Raw genomic sequence first — 22,314 nt, 5'->3', positions numbered from 1 at the left:
GAGGAGGGATTACTGTAAATGTTTCTGTCGCCAAAGCCATGAGTTCTGTCATAGCTGCTTTTGTAATGGCTTTGATCCTGTTATAATTACTTAAGTGTTTTTTAAATCAACTATTAACATGTCGTTGCCTCATTACAGTTTGTGGACTTTGAATCAGGTTAACACTTGAGTGTTAAACAGAAGACAGCAGAAAGAAACTTATTCTAAAATGTTTAACAACTTAATACTTTGTAGCTTACTAGGGGGCCCCCCGGGTTTGGTCCAGTGGAAACACAATTTATTTTGTTTTCATGGGAATTGTTACATATGCATTACGTTCACTTATTTTAAAATTTCCGTAAAAATTTATTTAAAACACTTTTGTTCTTTTGAGTTCCAACATACTGAATCTTTTAAATGAAGTCCATGAGACATGTGCTTAATGACTTTGTACCATAATTCAGGACAGGTAACTGTGTTTGGAATCTCAGCACAGACAAACCGATCTAAATTATCAGCAGTTAATTTATTTTGCAAAGTAACCAATAAATGCATGTGAGGCAAACCCCGTTGTTGAAATTACATGGTGTAAATACATGCTTTGATTTGCCTGAACACCGTTTCGAGTTCATTCAATAAAAATAAGACTTTCTGATAAAACAATCTACTTACAAAAGCAGGAATATCCAGAGCCGATGTAGCCAGTGGCATTGTTCTCAAGAATCTGCGGATTTCTGGTCATTGTAATAAAGAAATCTGGCCGACCAATAGTTCGGGACATTGCCATTGCATCATGATACAACTGTTGCAATGCTCTTGGTCTACCTTGATATGAAGAAGGTAATATTACTGATTTACCTATTTTGAATTTGTCTGAACTATTGATATTTGAATTTTGATCAATAAGCCCTTGCATATGTTCCATTCTAAGTGTAGCTTGATTTGATTTAATAAAGAAGAGACTTTTAGATACGCGTTAATAATGTAATGTTGCGATAGATGCCGAGATGATAGAAGTAGGTTAAATACATGGGAACATATCGCTAATTTGGACCCGATATATTGTGTGGGTGTTATACGTTTTTCTGAATGTGTTTGTTTCATATTGTACGACCATGCTGTTTCGCTATGCGGGAAAAGCAAAGGAAAGAGTAAAGGATCTGAATGTGGCGATGTATTTGACAGAAATGATGAATCGTGCTTTGCCTTTGGATATACACGGATATCTACGGTCTTTGATATCTCCGTTTTTCTAAACTATTATCGCTGACAATTCGTCACATGTTGGTTTATTATAAATGCGACACTGATGTTTCAGCTTCAGATAGAAATCCAAGACAATATCTTTGTCTGTCCGTGTTCTGTAGATAAATGTCGTGTAGTGTGATACTTTTGGATGTATCGATTTGTATCCATTATTGGCTGTACAATTTCTAGTATGTCAGATCGTTTAACTCTTTCGGTTCTATATTGCAGCGCTTCTCTGTGATCATAAATAAACACCTAACCAAATTGTCGTTTTTTTTTTTTTTTTTAATTAAACTTGTCGTAGCTTTAATTGTTGCGGGACCACATATTCTTATAGCGTATGGTCTATTATTGTGTAAATCAATGTTTTGTGCATTGAATGATGCTAACGCGAAAAGATTATTGTAGATGCATATATTTTGCCTGTATTGTCTGTGGATTTCCCATTCACCAAACAACAAAACTTAATTCTCGCGCAAACGCCTCTTCATTGGGAAGTAGCAGTACTTTTCCCTGATGGCAACACAAATTCACCGATCTACAAGTCTCTGATTTAAACTTTAAAGCCTTATAATATCTACATACTTCTGACATTTCACCAATGTCCATATATTCGATCAGTGTTTACTGTTTACCGTTATTTCAATGAGTAATCCGGGCTAATTATCCCTTTCTTGTGCATTCTTTTCTCTCCAGTGCATTTGGGTTTCTTTTCGACGCGTTGCTCTTTCTTCTTTGCTTAGTCGTGGACGTGTGATGTTTACCTTATTAATTTTGTTTGAGCTTCTCTTTCTTCTTTGCTTAGTCAGATTATTATTGTTCTTTTTTGCATTTTGTTGAGCATTCTTTTCTTTCCAGCGCTTTTGGGTCTTTTTTCAACATGCTGCTCTTTCTTCTTCACTTAGTCGTGGTCGTGTCATCTTCAACCCAATTGTTTTAGAGCTGCTCTTTCTTCTTTGCTTTTTAGATGACCGTGATCTTGTTTGAAAATGGTTGTAAGTAGGGCAAATGGTTCTAAGTAGTGTGGGGCAACAACTGAGAGGTTACATGACCATAATCTTGTTTGACAAGTCACCGTCTCACAGGAACATGCTTCCAATGGATGTCAGTATGACGTGCCTTGACAGTGTCGCGGGAAGTGAAAGTGTCTTTGCCTCTCTGAAGTGTGTCTCTGTCTCTCTTCAAGATCATGTCTTGTCGCAGGATTTTCTTTTATAACAGAGAGACATAGCATTTTATGACCTGATCATTTTGGGAGGAAAATGAAGTGCTTTGGTAGTGGCAAACAGGAGGCAACAAACTCTGAGCCACCTACATCTAACTACGCAAACGCAGATAACATTACATGGGTGGGTCTGAAATCCTAAACACGCAATGTATGTGCACATCCCTCTGAGCTCTAAACCTCACTCCGCCCTTCCCGCGACCAGCAAAAGGGACCTTCTCTAACCATGCACTCGCTTTGCAGACGCACAGTAGTCTATCCTGTTTGTTTATGTGAGACAGTGAATGCGTGGACTCTCAAGATATGTTTTTGATAGTTTTTTGCAAAGTGAGTGACATCATAAATTATTTCTGCTCTCAAATCATTAAAACAACAATTAAGATATTAATCGCAGACAATAAATATCGCACACTCCTACTAAAAACACAAGAAAATCAGACATCGTGCTTATTCACAGTGGCCAATGAGTATGTTTAACTACGTTGGAGAGTTTTGACAAAGAACTCCAGACTTGTGTATGTAAACGTGGATTATTAAGAAATCAGGTTTCTGCCTTAAATCTGGTTATTCGCCTTAACCAGATCATGTGTGCTTGTAAACACACTGACATGCAAGCATTCTTTTTAAAGTAAATGTATAGCCAAACAGTCACTGAACCAGGAATGTATGTGAGCATAACCCTTAAAAATAAAACAGAGCAACTGAACTGTTATAAATCATTCATTGCTACTAGAGCATATTTGAATATGTAATTTCCTGTCAATAAAATCATGGCTACAGAGGGCTCAGAAAACCATGAATTTGAGAAGATGCAGAAATCACTTGAGAATGCCTACAGGGCGAATAGAGGAGAAAAAACATCTAATACAAAAAGATTTTATATAAACATTGTTTGGGCTATTATCATAAACAAGGCACATACAAATCAGTTTATTATATAAGCAGCTAAACTCATACCATTCATCAAGGATGATGATTTCACCTTCTGAAACAACTTTCTTTGAAGCAAACAGTAGAAGCTGAAGCGGACTAACTAAAGTCATTCCTTTTGCAGATATTGCACGTGTCCTAATCTAGAAAAAAGAAAAAGGTGAACTTTAATTTTGCATATGAAAAACATAAAATAAGAAAAAGGAATTACTTCAGTAAGAAAATATTATATTTCAACCAACCTTTTCACCAAATACAAAAAAAGGTGAAGGATACTTCATATCTTGACTGCTGAAGGGACAGTTAACGGAGGACTTGTGAATTAGAGCATTACGGCCTTCTGTGGTAAGAATTTTTCTTTTTTCTTTGTGATAACACACATTGGGATAAAAGCCAAATGCCAAGAGAGAAATTACCACATCTAGATTGTTATCAGGTCCAGTGTTACTGAATACCTGTGTCAGCAAGCACTCTGTTGGAGGAAATAAATATTTTACTGCAATTGAAAAAATTAACTGACTAATTTCAGAAATCCCTTGAGCAATAAAAATGGGTTATTAATGTAAACTACAGCTGTACAGTATTGACAGTACAGTAGTAAAATAATAAAGGCATAAACAGCTATTTTTCCAAGAAACTCCAAAAAGATTTTGGAGAAATCAAGGAATTCAAATTAATGCATACACAATAAATTCACCAGTGCTAATTAACTCAAGTGTATATGGGTCAGCTCTGCTCATATATATACTTTCAATGATTACTTTGAGCCCTCACAAATTTGTACTGTCTTAATTGCTATCTGAGAATGCTATTTTAGTTGGCTACATTTAGCCAAATTTATGCTCAGTACAACAGCTCAATGATTAGTATTAATGCCTCCCAGTTCTAGAGTGTATGCTCTCAAATCCTGGACAGGGCTCACTCTGTGTCAGATTTTCACATTTTCTACTAATGTTCACACATACTTCAAAGGCATGCAGGTCAGGGTGACCATAAGCTGTGATTAAACCTATTGGGTCATGTCCCATGCACCTAATGCTCCCAGACGATTGTCCCTGCTCCCTATTACCATTTAATATCAAAGCATAAGTACTTTAGACAATGAATTTTATTAAATAGTTTCCAAATGAAAGGGACTATTCACCAGTTTTCTTATCTTATGTACCTTCTGGAAATCCAGAGTTAACAAGGATATCCTTGAGTTGAACTTTAGCTTCCCATGTCATTCTTAAAGTTGCCATGTTAAGCTTCTTGTGCTCACAGAAGCGAATTTCTGCCTCTTCACCTGCCATTCTGAGGAATAAAAATACAGTTAGTAATCTGATAATTTTTGTTAGCTGCACTTAATTCTTTATATTCATGTTAACAAATTTTGATGAGTAAAGGCTACTGCAAATCAGCTTTCATTCATATAATATCTGAAAAATATTGTATAAAAAAGTATGAAAGTTTCTCAAGTGCTACTTTCAACAACATTAGCATACTCCATGTTATCTACAGTTTTCTGTGTAAAGATATACCTCTGAAACTATGTTTTTGCACTATAATCACTTCTTATCTGTGTCCCAAATGCTTGTATAAGAACTAATTTAATTGGTGGCATTGCACATATTTGGTATCTTCATGTTTTCATGTTGACATCACTTAACCTCTATTTAAAATGAAATCCTGCAATCACGTTAGTTACAACTCATTCAGTATATCCAATATGCATTTATCAATCTATGGCATGAATTTTCATTATTATTTCACAGGATCTCATGCTTTTTGACTCTTGGAAGACACTTAAAGGTTTACTTTGACTGGCTCTGCTCCATATGGCTAATTCTTGAACAATGGCCTGCACTGCCTTATAGTATTTCTCAACCTTTATTCTACCATGAAATGAGTATGCTCGGGGTTTCCACCTGGTGAAACAAGCTCACTTAGAAATGATTTAAGTTTTGTAAAGTTTGACTTGTTTATATGGAATGTTATATACTTTTAATTAATTACCAAGGTAAGAATTTTATATTAACACCTCAATAAATTCAATAAAAGATCCAAAAACATATCGCATAGCACTGACGATCATTTAGCCGACCCACCTAGATCCATCATGGCAACCCGGGTTGTGACTTGGTGATTGAGAAACACTGGCTTAGGCAACCCACTTGCGAAGCAACAACGGCAATCTGTGACCTATCAGCAGTGCAACCCAGTGGTTGAGAAACACTGCCTTACAGAGTCCAGCTGGGTGGAAACAGACTTGAAGAAGATCAGTTTGTGCTACCATAGATACTCGCGTATTAGTCGATCTCGCAGATAAGTCGAGTGTATTTTTAAGCCAAAAATTACGAAATTTGTTATGACCCGCGTATAAGTCGAGGGTAAAACTTGACAGTTATCAGAGATAGAGGGCGACAATCAGCTGTTAATGGCGACAAAACTCAGTCACGTTACAGGCATTCCCTCTGTTCTTGGAGAAATGCTAGACTCGTTGACTCTGCAACTAATCCTTGCATGCATGAGTTGCGAAATGTAAACAAAGGCAAGATAGCGTCGATATGTCACAAGGGAGCGAAGCGAGTACAGAAAAGAAAACACTCGGCAGACGATGTTTTGCACATTATCGCTGAGTCGGACTCTGATTTTTCAGAATTGGATCTTATTGACAGTGATCAGGAATCGAGCAAGAGAGTGAGAAGCCGGCATCAGCTGATCGAACACCAGCCGATGCCGCGCCAGCTGATCGGCTGCCAGCTGAACGCATTCGTGCAGCCGATGCACCTACGGCAAGGTTCGCGTGGGAGGAATACCCAGACATTGATCCGTGGGAGCCAAACTGCCTACCGGACCTCACAAGACAGCATGGCTTGCTGTTGGACACGACAGATCACCCGCTGCTGGACTACTTCAGGCTGCTCTCTCCTGATGCTGCTTTTCAGCTACTGTCAGACAAGACAAACAGGTAGGCAGAGAAATTTTTTGATCGCGGGCTGCACTTGCATCGCATTGATAGCGTGCATTGCCTTGGTTCTTTTGATTCCAAATCTGGTTGCACGTGACAGCTAATGGTATGTTTGTTATCCAAAACCAGCAAAAGCTAATGCTCAAATTCAAGTATTTCACAGTTTAAAGAATTATTTAATGAAATTAGAAAAAAAAATAGCTAATTAGCAATAGTATTGCTGGCTTATAATTATTTCAAAGACCATGGGAAACGGCAGATGACCGGTGACTTAACACCATGAAGCGTTGAGTATACAATGTCATTACCCAATTTCTATGGACAATTGTGTTGCCCCACAGATAAGTCGACCCTGTTTTTTTGAATGAATTTTAAGGCATAAACTTTTCGACTTATACGCGAGTATCTACGGTACTCTATACCGGCAGTTAAAGTATGCCTATTAGTGACCCATACCAGACCCAGAGCCCGGAGCTTGACTATTATATAATTTACATATCCTTTGTTCATTTTTTTAGCAACTGTGAACAAGTCATAAGCACATTATACTTTGCAGATGCTTTGTGAGAAAAAAAAATCAGCTAAAAAAAAAAAAAAAAAAAAAAAAACCAGCACACACACATCATAAACATACATTGCACCCAAAATTTACCTATATTCAAATAGACTTATTTTTATTATGAATAATCAAACAACAATTTGTGGTTCATCTGAAAGACCCAATATCAATTTTCACAATAAACAAAATTAATGGCAACTGGGTCAAGCAATCGGGGGGGGGGGGTTGGGGAGTTATAATTACTCATGCTGCATATCAAATTCTTTACTCTGCAAAATATATTTTAAAATATTGTACAAAACACTGCACATACCTAGCATCATCCCAGGCTTGAAAAACAGATAGCAAAGCTACATGATCAGAGAATCGAGACCCTGAAAAATTTCTGTGAACAAAACCCAGCCGTTTTCCTTCACTAATAAATGGTTCAGGAAAACAAGTAGCAGCTGATATTGTGCAAACAGCATCACCAACACTAAAAGAGACAAACAAACAAATTTATTGCTTAAAGAAACTCTTCTGAAGTAGCGAATTAGTGACAAAACAGACATTAATAATAAATTAACCATTAAAATTGAAAATGACATGAAACACAATGTCAATGCCAGATTAAAGCAAAAAAAAAAAAAAATGATGATTTTCTTAAATTTCAAAATGACATCAGGTTTTGGTAAGTAAAGAGTATAAGACCTTAATCATCTCCATTAGTAAAGCTTTCTAATAATCCTGAATATTTCCAGCCAGAAAAAATGCAGATGCTCACTTTAAAATACAGCCCATTATCATCATTTTTCCCAGTCGTGGTTCAATAGGGAGCTTTGCGAGTATTCTGCCCAATGGAGTAAGCTCATCATTGAGGTCTAAGGCATCCAGCTCTGAAATTACGTAAATTTAGATAAGGCACAGTCCATAAAAATTTACTTACTATAAATGATTCTCAAATAAGGAAAACCATACCTCTTAAAGTATGTTCTGCTTCAATCACTGCATCCAAAGGTGGTGGCTCAATTGCTTTTGAAAGAAAGTGACCAATTCCACCTAGTCTAAGCAGCTTAATACTTAATGCAACTTCATGGAGTGGAGTACGGAAAATTTCTGGAGTCATGTGTGTTTCAAGCCTACCAAATAGAAAACAAAATTACATACAGACCTGTTATCAATGAGGCTTATATATTTGATATTCACTGCATACTAAAATGTGTTATAACTACAATAGAGTGCACTCTAATATAAACCAATAAGACATTTTAAATTGTAGGCCATCAAACCATCAATATATACTAATGAACTGTTAAAAGAATGTTTTAAACCAATGCTGTGGGAATAAGGAAGAATGAACAAGACTGGTGTGAATGAAGCAATGAATAAATAAACAAGCAGGACAGAGACAAAGAGCAGTGCTTTTATTTGAAAAAAAGATAACTGCTAAAAAAAAAAAAACCTAAAAAAAACCTTATGTTTAACACTACAGGTGTCAGATCTTATTGAAGCCGATTATTACAAAGAGGAAGTGAAAATGTTCAAAACTGAAATGAAGTTACGAAAAAAACAAAATATTACAAAGTAATGCTTTCATCATTAAAACTACAGTTCCCATAAAAAAAAAAAAATTCAATAGTAACCATTACAAAGTCCTGTTATTACTGGTAACAGTGTGTTAATCTTTACAACAGACATTTTAAATGACTGCAACTTAAGTTACAAAATTTTTTTCATACATACCTCTCAAACCGAGCTGTACTACACAGATGGAAGCAAAACCCAGGTCGAACTCTACCAGCTCTGCCTCTACGCTGCTCTAAATTAGTTTTTGATGCCCAGACAGTAGCATAGTTTGTCATATTGTTGTGGGATGTAAAGAGTTTAACCTTTTGCCTAAAACAAGAATAAAATACATGCCCTTAAATATGGTCTGTTTAGACTGTAAATTATATTAAAAAAAAAAAAAGTCTGCAAATCACCAGGTTACTGTACTTACATTTTAACACACATTTTTTCTCTAGAATGATTTTACTATAGCTAGTGACAGCCATTTACAGTACATCTCTTAAAAGCCTGTAGCTCTAACAGCTAAAATAATTTATTTTTTAAATATATTAAATTCTTACTGCACATAATACAATTGTTTATCCAACTAAATGTATTGTAATTTCTTACAAATCCACACATCACAACAGGTTTATATCTATGAAGTTTACTCATAATATTTCAACTTGAGTATTTTTAAGAACATTTTGAGAGGGACCAAAAAATAAGAATGAAGTAACTAAACAGCTGCTTCTGTTGTGTCCCGTGACTGCTAATGAGAAAACCTCCTTTACTCAGTAATAACTTTTTAGTGGCGTCCGGTTAGGTTTACTTGCCACTTTGCTTATTTGTATTATTTTCCTTATAGCTCTTTGAATCAGCTAGATTCAGAACTGGTAAACTGCAAGTTTGTAACTAGTAAATACAGTAACTATTTTTCATGCACTACAGACAACACAATAAATTACTTCTCTTTTGCTTGATGTTTACTCTGCATTTACCCCAACAAAGACTGCATCCAGAATTTTTTCTTTGAAATATGTCAGCATACTGCAACTTGTACATTTCAGAATTCAAACTACTTACTTGCATGAATCAATCACATACACAACATCATTTATGGTGATACTGGTTTCTGCAATATTTGTAGACAAAATCACCTGTGAAAAAACATTTGTAATTAGCAAAAAATCAACCTGACATATCACGTTTACATAAATTGAAAAACAGAATTATGTGAAGTTTGAAGGTAGTATGAAGGTGATATTTACTGCCCAGCTTCAAAACAAACTGACAAAAAGTAGAAAACAGCACAAGGCAGAAAAAAAAAATCAAAATCTTAATTACTGATATATTAATATAAAATTCTTACCTTGGTAACATCAGAGGGAACAGGATCAAAAACCTTACGCTGATCTTCTCTGGGAATTTGTGAATGCAGAGGTAATATTCTGTAACGACTGCTACCTAAAAACATGGAGACATTTTTTTTTTTTTTTTTTTAATAAATGGGGAAAGTCATTGACAATTTCAAAAAAAATTCTAGGCTTATGCAGATTTGCCTTCTTAACATCTTACCAAAATGTGGGTTCATTTCTAAATGTCTCTGCATAGAATAAATAAGATTCCATCCAGGCAAAAATACAAGTACTGCACCGGGAACATTCAGGGACTGAATATATTTCAGCAGGGCTTCAATCAGTTCAAATGGTGTCTCCTTTTCATTCATTGAGGCCATTGCTCTCTTTGTCTCTGGTCCATATTCTGGCCCACATATAACATTACAGTTAGTCTATAAAAAGCAAATCACACATACAGTAAGTTTATACAAGCTACAATGTTAAAACCAACCTAGTAAATTTGGCATGAAGTATGTCCAAACTTACTTTAAAGAATAAAACAATTAAAAATGTTTCCCCATAGAAAACAACATTTTGAATAATGAACAGGGAAGCTAACTCCAGAGGCCTCTGACTGCGGGTTTTCATCCCATTCTAACAATGAACCTTGTTTTCCTGCAACTTTCTTTGTTCTTATAAAGGACAGCAGAAAGGCAGAGGGAATAGTGAGGTAGTGCACACTACAGTTTACTGCTTACCTTTGTACCTTTTTCAGTTTATTCAAAGGACTTGAACTGCTTAAATTTCAATAAATCTGAAAAATGCTAATGTTTTAAAACTTTCTCTGGAAGTGTATTTCTCATGAAATGGAAGAATCATTCTGTATCTCATCAATAACCATCGAAGGTCCCAAGGACCAGTTTTTCAAGCAAGTTGTTAAGCATACTAGAAACATCAGAATAATCTATGAAACATTACAACACTAATCGGGCATTCATTTTCTGTGGCAATATATATATAGCACTCACCTCCTCTTCTCCACCCTCTTCCTCCTTATCTTTTCTCTTTCTGTCAGATGGTGGCGGAACAAATTGAGTCATCTGGATGCAGTCCTCAAGGAAATATTCTATGGTTAAATAATTGCAATATTTTAAAGTAAATGGAAAAACTAAATTCCTTTATTTTAAAACATCAAAACTATATACCCACAGTTCAGGTTACTGAGATTTATGGGTTAGCTGTCTTATAAAATAAGCATTTTCAGTGGAAGCTCATTTTCTTTAAAACAGAAAAACTACCAGCTTTCATGTCCATAGGTTATTTTTAAATAAAAACAAGCAAATCCTCAAACAGTAACTTGCAGTAGCTTAAACCTATGTAAGTATTAAGAAGGGGTTGTCACAATAAATGGGGGACAGACAGAGACATGCTATGATCAGCTGGTTATTTCATATTCCTGAAAACTACTTTCATCATCAGTTGAAACAGCCAACAATACCAATGTCTCGTCAAAGAAATGCAAAACAAACACCATTTACTATTCTATACATTATTCTTGGAAATTACTGTAAATTTTATAAGGTAGGTGTTAGTACTGCACTTTTTATTAACTTTTTATTTAACTCAGCTTGAATTCAATTTGAGTGTTTTTAGCACTTATTCCAGGTCCCTTGCTTATCATGTGACTCTTGTATTTCAAACAATGATTTCTATGCACAGCACTGGTTTAAAATCCTGTAACAGTGCAACTATACTTGGTTCAAAGGTGATGCCGTATTCAAAGTATAAAGGGAACATAAATGCTGAATTTTATGCTACAATTAAGTATCTTTCAAATGCTGAAAATGTTAGATTTCCACAGCTGAATGAACTAAACATTCACTATATCAATAAAGATTTTATTTTCTATACAATTTTCTTTCAGGCAATATTAATTCCACAGTCATCACAAAATGTACACACAGTATACAGCATCTATCTTGCCATTGTAACTTTTAATTGAAAATTCTTTTGATTGCATATGTTACAAGTACATGATCAAATGTAATATTGTACTTTTATATAGATTACTCTTTTATGGAGCTACAAAAATAATGTAATATTAAACTACTGTACATACACAAGTGTATATATACACAGACATTCAAATGAATGCATATACTCAACTAAGTGGAAACTATAAAGTCTAGGTGTTTTCCTATTTAGCAATTTATTATTTTGCTTATAAAGCAATAAATGGTGTTAAGTCAAATTATTAAGTAGGAAATACCATATATAAAACATATATAAAATAACAATAGATAAATATTCATCAAAATATTTAAAATTGGTAAAAAGTCATGCATAAAAGACAAATTATGTCCAAAAAGAGTGGCTCTTTATTTATGGCAATACCTTGAACTGGAAATGTGCGTCCAAAAACCTCAATTACAGGACAGTTAAAGAAGTATTCCCTAAACATTGTAGTGTCAATTGTGGCAGACATTAAAATAATTCGAACTTGTGGAAAAGCCTTCACCACGTCCCTCAGTACCACCAAAAGGAAATCGGTCTAAAAAACAATCATAAAAACAAACAAATGTACTACAAGAAGACAAAGATTTCACAAAGTTGCTTCATCAAGACAATATATTTAAAAGGATACAAGAATACAAGAATTACATACTGTAAGTGTTTGATTCTTTATAAATTAAAGCTTCTGCTAATTGACCAATTACTCAATAGGACATGAACAGAAAAATGACTATCATGTAACTAAATGACAAGTTAATTTATATCCAAAATGTGGAAAGCTAAATAAAATAACATTAAATTAAAATGTGTTAAAATGATCAAATAATGTTCATTTGTAATTATTTACAGTAAAAAGACAATGCATTGTCTTAACTGGTCCTACTTTCACTTTCCAACTTTTAGGACTCCGTAGGGATTAATTTATCATACAGAGATTATGCAAAAGATTCAACCAACTGTCCACACTGTATTTGTTTATCTGGTTCAAGGTTTGCTTTAAAAAATTATACAAGAATCAGGCTACTAAGCATAATGCAGTATATTGTAAACAGTAAGACAATATGTTGAGTCTTCACCTTCAGTGTTTAATTGTTCAAAAGTTTGTTTTATTTTGAGTTGACGCAAACAAATAGTAATAAGGAGGGTGGATTATATGGAATGTTACATATTTTAATGAATTTAATAAAAGAAAAGAAAAAAGGAGGGTGGATCCAAAATGCTATGATGATTTTATAGCTATTTTGCTATTAATAATTATGCCTATATATTTAACAAAGAACAGAAAAGCAGATTTTCATTATATATCTATCAATATTCCACAAAGTCTGCTAAAAAATTAACAGAAATTAAACAACTTACATTTAGATCCCGCTCATGGATTTCATCAACAATTACGTGACTAATGCCACGAATACCTGCCTCCAGTTTTCGCAACAAGACACCTATAAATTAAAATAAATTGTGAATCTGCAAGTTATGTTTTGTTTGTTTAATGTATATTATACAGCAAAATAAAAAAATGGTTTTTACTCTTACACATGCTATGTACAAAAATTCATTTGGCTTTAGACGTTGTGGGAGATGGCCGGCTGTTCATCCCGGTCAATATCCCCAGGCCGCCAGATGGAGCCCTCTCTGTAGCATGGAAGTGCCCCAAAGACCAGCAGGGAATCCTGGACAATGGAGTTTCTATTCCCAACCCTGCTGGACCCCGTGGGGCCCACCAGAGGACGCTGCAGGGAGGCTCAAGGACTTGCATGTGCCCTATAGCCCGGAAGTACGTCTTAGTCACAGCGACAGAGGAAATGACGTGCTTCTGGGATGAAGGAGTGTTTTTATCCGACCCGGAAGTGCTAAGAAATCACGTGGATAGGGGTTCGGGAGCACTTCTAGGTCATGGACTATAAAAGACCGTGAGAAACCCCAGACGAGTGAGCTGAGCTGGGAGGAAGAGTGGCTAAGTGTCTGGAAGTGGAGGATTGTGTATTGTTTATTGATTATTGTGAATTGTATGAGTATTGTGGAGTGGAGGGTGCTTTGTGCACAGTATTATAATAAAAAGTCAAGATATTGGACTTTTACCTGGTGTTTGGCGTAGTACCTGAGGGTTCAAGGGAGCGATAGCGCCCCCTACTGTTACAATGTTTATAAGCTAAAAATCAATTCCATCTAACTCTGTACTTTTTTTAAAAATTACAAATTGATTTGATAACCTTACACAACACATGACTACATAACTTCAGAGAATATAAATGCAGCTAGTTCTAAAATAGGTTTCCCAGGTCAGTATTACAAAATTATCTATTCAGACAATCATTTGAGAACTGTATTCTGTTCAAACTTTGATAACTATTATTGAAATAAGTAAAGGTTAAATTCAAATGGATTATGTGACTACGATCATTAGTAAATAAATATCCTGCCAACAAATTACAGTTGTCATGCTGTTTAGGACAAAAAGATACAAAGGAAATCTTGTTTTAGCTACCACTACACCCAGAACAGCAGCAACTCTCATGTAAAAAGTAGACCACCAAATTAAAAGGACATAAAACAGATAAACATTTTAAAAAGAATAAAAACCTCCTACCTATAAACTGCACATTACAGTATTATAGAGAATAATCCCACAAAAAATTAGAATGTATTGAAATATTAATAGATTTCACAGAGTATGCCATATTATAACAAACTTACATACAACACACAAAGTTCATAAACTGTGGAAACATAATATCAGTTTGTCACTTACCAACTGTACAGAACATAACACTGGCATGAGGCCTGGGAAGCATAGACTCAAAACGTACACTATAGCCACAGCTTTTTCCAACATCTTCACCACGTTCATAACTGACTCGTTCGGCTACAGATACAGCACTTATTCTCCGAGGCTGTAAAAGAGAAGATTAAAAAAACTGATTAAAGTCAAAGAATGCCCAAGATATACACAAAAGTTTCAGTATGTTCATAACTTCATAATAAAATGTTAACATTAACTTAGGACTTTGTTATAACATACAGTACATTTATCAATTATTGTTAGATGCAAACTTGCTTTTGACCCAGATGCAATCTTAAAATGTTATCTTATCCTGTTAAATCAAGCTTTCAAATAAAAATTAAAAGAAAAAATCACCTGTGTAACAACAATGTTACAGTCAGCAGCTTTTCCATTTTTTAAATATTCATCCAAAATATACTGGGGAACTTGCGTCGTTTTACCACAACCAGTGGCACCTCTAATAATCAGGACAGGGCTGTTATGAATCGCTTCCAAAATCTCTCGTTCAAATTTTTTCACAGGTAACTGATCTCGTTCTTGGATAATCTGGAATTTAAAGTTTGTGAATATTTTAAAAAAAATGTGTTAGTTTAAGAGAAGTAAGACACCATATCAAACACTATTAGTATCACAGCTTAAAGATTAAGCTGGGTAGCCACTGAAGATTAAACTATGCAATCATGTGAAAACCTGTAGCAGTCTTTCTTTGCCAAAAACTCTTACTACTACTGACTTTGTGTGCATACCAGGTGTATGGCAGGTATATTAAGCCGGTTTTCCACTAGAGGCCAACTGTGTTCCTGCATGAAGTTCTCCAGTTTTAGGGTAGCTTCTAATGTATCCACATCTACTTTAGGTGAAATATGTTTCAAGTCTCAAAACTTTATGAAAATATAGATTTGTAAATGCCGGGTACTTCATCTTTCTCTATGTTTTCTAAGCAGCTTTTACAGATATAACACTCCTGCACCCGAGACATTAAACTGAAAGGGAGACCTACTTTATCTGCAAGAGGTGAAGTGCCTATGAACAGGTCCATGACACTTAAGTGGTTAATAACTGTGGAAACAAACTGTATCCCAGTGGCTCTCAAGTCCAGACCCGATGTATCAGAATTTGTTCATCTAGTTAAATGATCAGTGACGTGCAATTGTTTATAAATGTTGTAGCTTCATTACGTTAACATTTAGAATGGGTAATACATTACCTGCTGTAAATTTTTATCATGTTCAAGTTGGTACATCAACTCATTTTGAAGATCTGTACTGATTTGTTCTGGGGTACACTGCAAAACAAAGGATAATGTAAATGAACTATAAATAAGCAAGAAAATAAAACACTAAAACACACACGCTATACACATATATCAGTTCAGTAAATTTTTTCTGAGCTGTTTCAGATGAGTTGCTACACCTTCTCTTAATGCAGCAATACAAACTTAAAATTTTATTTCAGCTCAATGAAAAGGAGGGCTCGATGGCTACAACAGGTCATCAACATTTATGTAATGTAATGCAAAATGTAATTGTGATAATACTAGCCCAATGTTAATACATTTTGCGGACATCACCCAAATCAAATGTTGTCATATACATGTTGTATATACAATACAATATGTAGTAAAAGGCCTAGTTGCACAACTGTAATGACTGCACCTGTAAGAATATGAAGGAACAATAATACATGACTTTATAAATATTTGTGTCATTAAAAGAATTAACAGAAGTATGTGATAACATACTTCAAGTGGGATAGAAGAAATACAATTAAAAAAAAAAAAAAAAAAAAAAGTGTCTAAGAATATCATCCCATATGCATGAATTCATCAATCTGAGCAAAAGCTTTTCCAGGCTCAATGATTAATTTTAGACTGTGTAGGCTAGCATAAATGACCAACAATATTTCTGCTTGAACAACTTCTTCCAGCTCACTGGAATCCCAGAAAGCCAATTGTTAAAGTATACAGCTCATTACAAATTAATTGTGGAGTGCTGGATGGAACTGTAAATTTGTTAACAATGCAGCTCCTTCCTTTTTTTAACATTTCGACTAGTCACTGAGTAGTGGGCACTATACTGGTTTATATGGTATACTATTTCCAATGATCATTCCAGCCTTCATTCCAGATTTCTTCTTTAGTTAGTACTCAGAATAAGTATTATGCAAACGTAAATCCTGCTGTTCTTACTGTACAAGAATAGTATGGATGACTTTTACAAAAATAGCACTGAAGACTTTCTGTAAAAAATACACTTAATTCTTTTGGAATTTTATTGATACTCATCTACTTACAAAAGCAAGAGGCCCTTCGTCAATGTTGCAGCTGGTCCACGGGTTCCAATTAACTTGTGGAGGTGACCATGGAACAACTCCACCACTGCTCTGTCTCTGAGATGGTTCAAAGCTGGCGATTTTTCCATGTACCAGTGAAACTGGATTTTCTTCACTGTAAGGCTATAATGACATAAAATTCATTAATCTGGTCATACTTTTAATTGGGGGAAAAACAAATGTTTAGTTTCTAAAAATATATGTCAATTTTAAACTGAAGAATACAAAACCTGAAACTACAATGTGAAAAAGTCAAGGGAAATAACTGCACTGCTTGCACTAAAATGCATGTATTCAGTAAATTGATAAAGTGTTGAATCTTAAAACATGCACCAGCTGTAACAGAGTAGGATACACCACTAAAGCATCATGGCCCAGCAGAGCTGAGAATTGGCGGCTGCACATTTGCTGTATTTAATATGATCTGGGACCTTTGTTTTATGAAAGCACTCATAGCTAACATTAATCTTCAAAAATTATTTTACTTCCAGAGTTAAAAAGCAGTAAACGTAAGAGGAAAGGCAAAATACTGTGTGGCGCTAAACAACTGTGTTTTGGAACGTGGTGCCTTTCCAACAGTTAAATAATTACCTTCTAAGCAGGCAATGGCTGTGTGCTTGCTGTTTTGTTATGCGTGCCGAGTCTTTATTCATCTACTAGCAGTCAAAGAGTCACTGAGAAATCAGGTTAACATATGTAGATTTCTTACCCAGTCAAGTGGCCATGTAAACCCTTAACTGGGTTAAAGTTAAGAATTTTGTAGTCTATGTATGTCTGTTACACACAGTTTGCCAGTGTACATTTTAGCTTCATATATGCTTCCAGCAGCTATGGGTAGAAAATTGTAAAAGCGTGTACAAAGATTGCTTGAGAATTTGCCTTAGGAAGTCTATCATGTTATTCCTTCAGGTTGAAATAATTTGCCTCAATATTTCAGAAATTGCTAAAATTACATTTAGAGGCCAAATGTACAGTGCCAAGCTCAGCAGAACACTCCCAATATAATATATTTAGTTACTTTTCTGTAAAGAAAGAGTAATGTAACAAATTACTTATATATAAGTAATAATGCCCCCTTACCTCTTGGGAGATACAGACTCTACACTAGTTTTTGGAGTCATGGTGGTCGAACAAGATGCTTAAATCTCTTTTGCGCAGTTTAATGACAGAAGGAGAACTACATACGTGAAATCATACATATAAATTTTTTTTTTTTTAATTAAACATGTTTCTGCCTTAACCATGTTACTCACCTTATCCCAATTGTGTGTGTGCATGTAAAACCACTCAATGTGTTTTATGAATATTGAGAGAGGTAGACAAGACAGTTTTAGTATATGAATAAAAACTACCATAAATTAATAAAAAAAAGTCCCTTTCCAATAGGGTTACGGTACCTGTAAGTCCGAACAGAAAAAGCAAAATCTAACTTTATTACTCAACGAAAACAACAAGAACAGGATACAAAAACAAAATTAGTGCATGTGCATTCAAATTTCAGCATTTTTAAACAAAGGAGCATTATTTTAAAAATGTTTAATTATAAACATTAAATTATCCAAAATTACAGTCAAGCCAATTAAAGGGGGTTTTATTATCAAATTTCCTCTGTTGCACTGTCTTCCATGTCACCCATGCCACACTCAATTTATTAATACCCAAAGTACTGTTTATAAATTAGCTTAAACCTCATTTAAATAAAAATGATTTGCAAAACTCACACAAGGGGGAATCTGTATGCCTAACTCTTGTACAACACATTGTAATTGTCGCTCCAAATCATCAGGCACATTTACTTCAAAAGGTTCAAGCTGCAAAAATGGGAAAAAGAACAAGTGATTTTAGTGACACTTAAGAATTGAGCTTCATGATGTATTAATTTTAATTATAAACTGTACAAAGATAGATATATGTAAAAGATAAGAATTTAGATTCATTTACAGTTAACAACCCAAATGAAAAGCCAAACATTCAGCATATTCCAGTGGAAGATTTGAAAAAGTACATTAATTCAAAAAATCTGACAATACATTGAGTCAGACTGTGGGTTTATAAATCACAATCATAATATGGAGAACAGATGAAAATATTCAAGCAATTACTTCAACTTAAGTCTCTGTGATTTATAGTACTAGCGTTTTAGTGTTTTATTAGTATAAACAGCAGTTGTAACCCCACTTCTACAAGTTCTATAATGTATCCACAATTTTGAACAATGTCCATTTTTAACTGCAATGAATTTTCAGACAGCCCAGAATTCTTTGTTGAATGGACAATTACAGCTCAGCAGGACACTGAATATTTCATGTATATTTTCTGGAGTAACTGTCCGTTTAAAGTAATAGTTAGTGACCAAATAAAAAAATCAGTTGCTAATTGATACTTTGTGGTTTTTGCTACTGTATAAGCAAAATCTTTTTTTTCTTTGCTAAAAATGTAAATAGGAATGCCAAAATAAATGCATGTTAAGATTTGTTTAAAAAATGCTTTGTGTAATGCTGACTTATTTTGATTGACTTGTGCTCTGTTTTCATACTTTAGGATTTTATTAGTAGAAAGGGACATACCTGTTCTCCTTCCTTCTTTTTTGTCTGTCCCGTGTAAGCCTCAATAACTCCTAAATGGTAGAGTTGTCTTACAAGAGACAGTGCACAGGACTGAGCTGCAAGCTTCTTGTTGGAGCCATGCTCTCGTGCAAAGATTTCTAAAATTCAATGTGACAAGAGAAGGTGACTAAGAGTGAAAGGGTGAAAAAACAGGCATTATTGGTTACAAAATTCAGCATGCTCCTTAATTACTGAATGCTATTATTTTAAGGTGCAATATTACAGTATTAAGTTACACAAGTTGAAGCTTAAGTGGAAGCTGTACTCAATATTCAAAGGCTGGAAATGTAAAAAAAAAAAAGTTATTAAACAAATTATACTAATACTGTTTAAAACAGTCCAAAATTAGGCTTTCTGAGTTAGTACCTACCTATAGGCTTCAGCTTTATAATAAAAGTTTTAAAACTGTCATCATGATACAATGCTATAAATATTTTCAACAGGGAAAGGCTAAAAAGTTTAAATTCACAAGAAAACTGCACTTACTTCGCCCCAGCTGCTTTACAAAGATTGACATTTCTGCTATAAAACTCCTGTAAGAGACAATTTATTAAGTTACCACTTAGACATTATTTATAGAGCATTACAATGCTTTCACAGCACTATGAATGTAACATTTTACTGTATACCAAAGATAGGACTTAATATTTAAGTACAAATCAAGATTAAAATACATAACATTGATTTCAATAGGTTTGTGAGAAATGTGTGGGGGTGGGTGGACTTTTAAAACAATGCTGAAACTGATTAGTATTAGTGGTGCACCAATTGATTAGCCAAAGACCACAATGAACAAGTTTTTGCTCTTCATTAATGATAAGCAAGTAACAAATTTGAACCTACTACACGCCAAGATAATCACTATTCAGATTTGAAGGGTTGATCCTTAAGGGATGGTTCCGTGTATCAAGTACTTCTGCTTCATTTTAGTTTTGGCAACTGATACAAATGAATACAGTTTAGAGAAACAGACTTCCTTTAAAAACACTTTAATGACAAGTCTGCTTGTGTACTCACCTTATGTTTAAAAAGCCTTCAGTAACAGAAGATGAGCAACCTGAAGGACTGCTGAAGTGCTTTCTGCGACTGCCTAGTAGCATTTAGTAAGTGAAGCATACAGAAGGCTGCTGTAGAAATTTGCTGATTTGGGAACCCACTTAAGGCGTTTAGGTTACAAAAAGTAGTTTAATTTTGCTTTAAGACAATTACATAAATGTGCATTTTATGTGGCTTTCATGCAGTTAATTTTAAAACATTTTCTAAACTGGTCTGCACTTACCCACATGCCTGGTATGCTTAGACAGAACTTTCACACAACTGCTTAAACAATCTGAGGAGTCCTGTTGTGAATCAGTGTAACAGCTAGAAGCAAATACCCACTGGAAGATTGTGATACACATATTGTGAAAAATTCCCAGGTACCATATATGGAGCTATTAAATGTGACAGTCCGGAAGAGGTAGAAATCCAAGAGTTCTTGGATACTAGATAAATCTATCATAAGTCCATAGATAGGCCTGTCTCTGGAAAAACTGCACTTTACGCAGCTCTTTTTAGGGCAAACAATTAGAATTAAAGATTAATGAAGCAATACATGAATGACATGAAAAAATATATAATGTTAATATCAACTGCATACAGCAAAGTGTTTAAAGTGAATTATAAAATGGCAAATTTGCAGCTAACAAAAGGTTTGCATTAGATACCATTTTCTTCAATATCACATGCTCGACAAAATACAAACGTATATTTTAATAATAGCTTTACAATTTTTTTTTCCCCAGTGACATCTAAAAGCTTGGTGATGACTGAATGTTTCCGCAGTACAATGCTGCAAGGATGACAACCATTCTAAAATAATGTGAAAACTGCATCAAAACCCAAAAAACAGTACAAATTAAGACAAAGCTATGTATGTAGATGTGATAGCTACCACACCAGCAAAAGGTGGTCTAGTAAACCGGCATTTTCAGTTTGTGGTTTGAAATTATGCATTAAAGGCAGACACCAGCAAAACACTATATTGAATGAAAGGGGATTTAAATAATGTATGGCATATAGAGAATGCTAATGGAAAGACAGTGTATACTGGCATTATAAGAAGTGCTTGATGCTGCCAGGACAGGACTAAGTGGTAAAGAAAACAGATATATGAGGATTACAATTCAATTGTTGAGAATTGTACAATGGTTAAAAATGTGTTTTGAATACTTGCTTAAAACTCTGAATTCTCACATTCATATAATGAATCAATTAATGGAATACTGTTATGAAATCTGAAAATTAATTTAAAGTATTATTATCTGCCAAGGAAACTGGAGATTGGCCATAAAAATCAAGATGGGTGCACCTCAAGATAATATATGAAATATTTTAATTATACCACAGTTTGTAATAAAGAAATGCTTTTGACTCAGATTTCATGCTTAAAAAAAAAAAAGAGCAAAATAAAGTATACTTGAAATACAACTGACCTTTAAAGCCAATCAGCGTCATGAAACAGAGATACACAGTGTGAGGCAGTTGATTCTTAGAGACTTAATCCAGTATCAAGATAATTCCTGGATGTCAGTATGTTTCTCAGCCAGGCTTAGTAATGACCTTATTTCATGCTGTACTTTGCACATCCTGAAAACCTATCGGAACAGCAACACCAGAAATCAAAATGCTGAACATCACTGTTTATGTCTCCCACCAGATACACCCATGTGGCACCTTAGTGCAGCCTAAGTAATACCACATGTTTTATAATGTTAAAGCAGCGATTTCTGGTAAAGCTGTTAAAAACTCCATAATCATTTAAATATTAAAACTTAAATAG

At 34.5% G+C, this 22,314-nt stretch overlaps 1 protein-coding gene across 2 annotated transcripts in view; it reads right to left on the bottom strand.

The window, feature by feature from the left end:
• dhx9 (DEAH (Asp-Glu-Ala-His) box helicase 9) overlaps positions 1 to 22,314 on the bottom strand; it is a 60,098-nt gene that overhangs the window by 15,206 nt on the left and 22,578 nt on the right. Inside the window, exons 1-21 of one of the 2 annotated variants that reach the window (XM_051933194.1) lie at positions 21,968 to 22,116; positions 19,980 to 20,026; positions 19,455 to 19,591; positions 18,609 to 18,698; positions 16,849 to 17,010; positions 15,764 to 15,841; positions 14,911 to 15,102; positions 14,524 to 14,665; positions 13,131 to 13,213; positions 12,153 to 12,309; positions 10,787 to 10,884; positions 9,997 to 10,210; positions 9,791 to 9,885; positions 9,505 to 9,578; positions 8,614 to 8,766; positions 7,849 to 8,009; positions 7,655 to 7,766; positions 7,205 to 7,366; positions 4,548 to 4,675; positions 3,625 to 3,854; positions 3,410 to 3,525 (exon numbers count right to left, since the gene is read on the bottom strand). In XM_051933194.1, coding sequence (XP_051789154.1) covers positions 3,410 to 3,525; positions 3,625 to 3,854; positions 4,548 to 4,675; positions 7,205 to 7,366; positions 7,655 to 7,766; positions 7,849 to 8,009; positions 8,614 to 8,766; positions 9,505 to 9,578; positions 9,791 to 9,885; positions 9,997 to 10,210; positions 10,787 to 10,884; positions 12,153 to 12,309; positions 13,131 to 13,213; positions 14,524 to 14,665; positions 14,911 to 15,102; positions 15,764 to 15,841; positions 16,849 to 17,010; positions 18,609 to 18,698; positions 19,455 to 19,591; positions 19,980 to 20,010 — 2,615 coding nt within the window. In that variant the 5' untranslated portion in view covers positions 20,011 to 20,026; positions 21,968 to 22,116. Of the gene's footprint in view, positions 1 to 3,409; positions 3,526 to 3,624; positions 3,855 to 4,547; positions 4,676 to 7,204; positions 7,367 to 7,654; positions 7,767 to 7,848; positions 8,010 to 8,613; positions 8,767 to 9,504; positions 9,579 to 9,790; positions 9,886 to 9,996; positions 10,211 to 10,786; positions 10,885 to 12,152; positions 12,310 to 13,130; positions 13,214 to 14,523; positions 14,666 to 14,910; positions 15,103 to 15,763; positions 15,842 to 16,848; positions 17,011 to 18,608; positions 18,699 to 19,454; positions 19,592 to 19,979; positions 20,027 to 21,967; positions 22,117 to 22,314 lie in introns of those variants that run through there. The other variant, XM_051933193.1, reaches the window with a different exon arrangement.

The sequence above is a fragment of the Erpetoichthys calabaricus genome, chromosome 10 (assembly GCF_900747795.2).
Source record: "Erpetoichthys calabaricus chromosome 10, fErpCal1.3, whole genome shotgun sequence".
NCBI classification, from domain to species: domain Eukaryota; kingdom Metazoa; phylum Chordata; class Cladistia; order Polypteriformes; family Polypteridae; genus Erpetoichthys; species Erpetoichthys calabaricus.
This window is presented reverse-complemented; position numbering and strand designations above follow the sequence as displayed.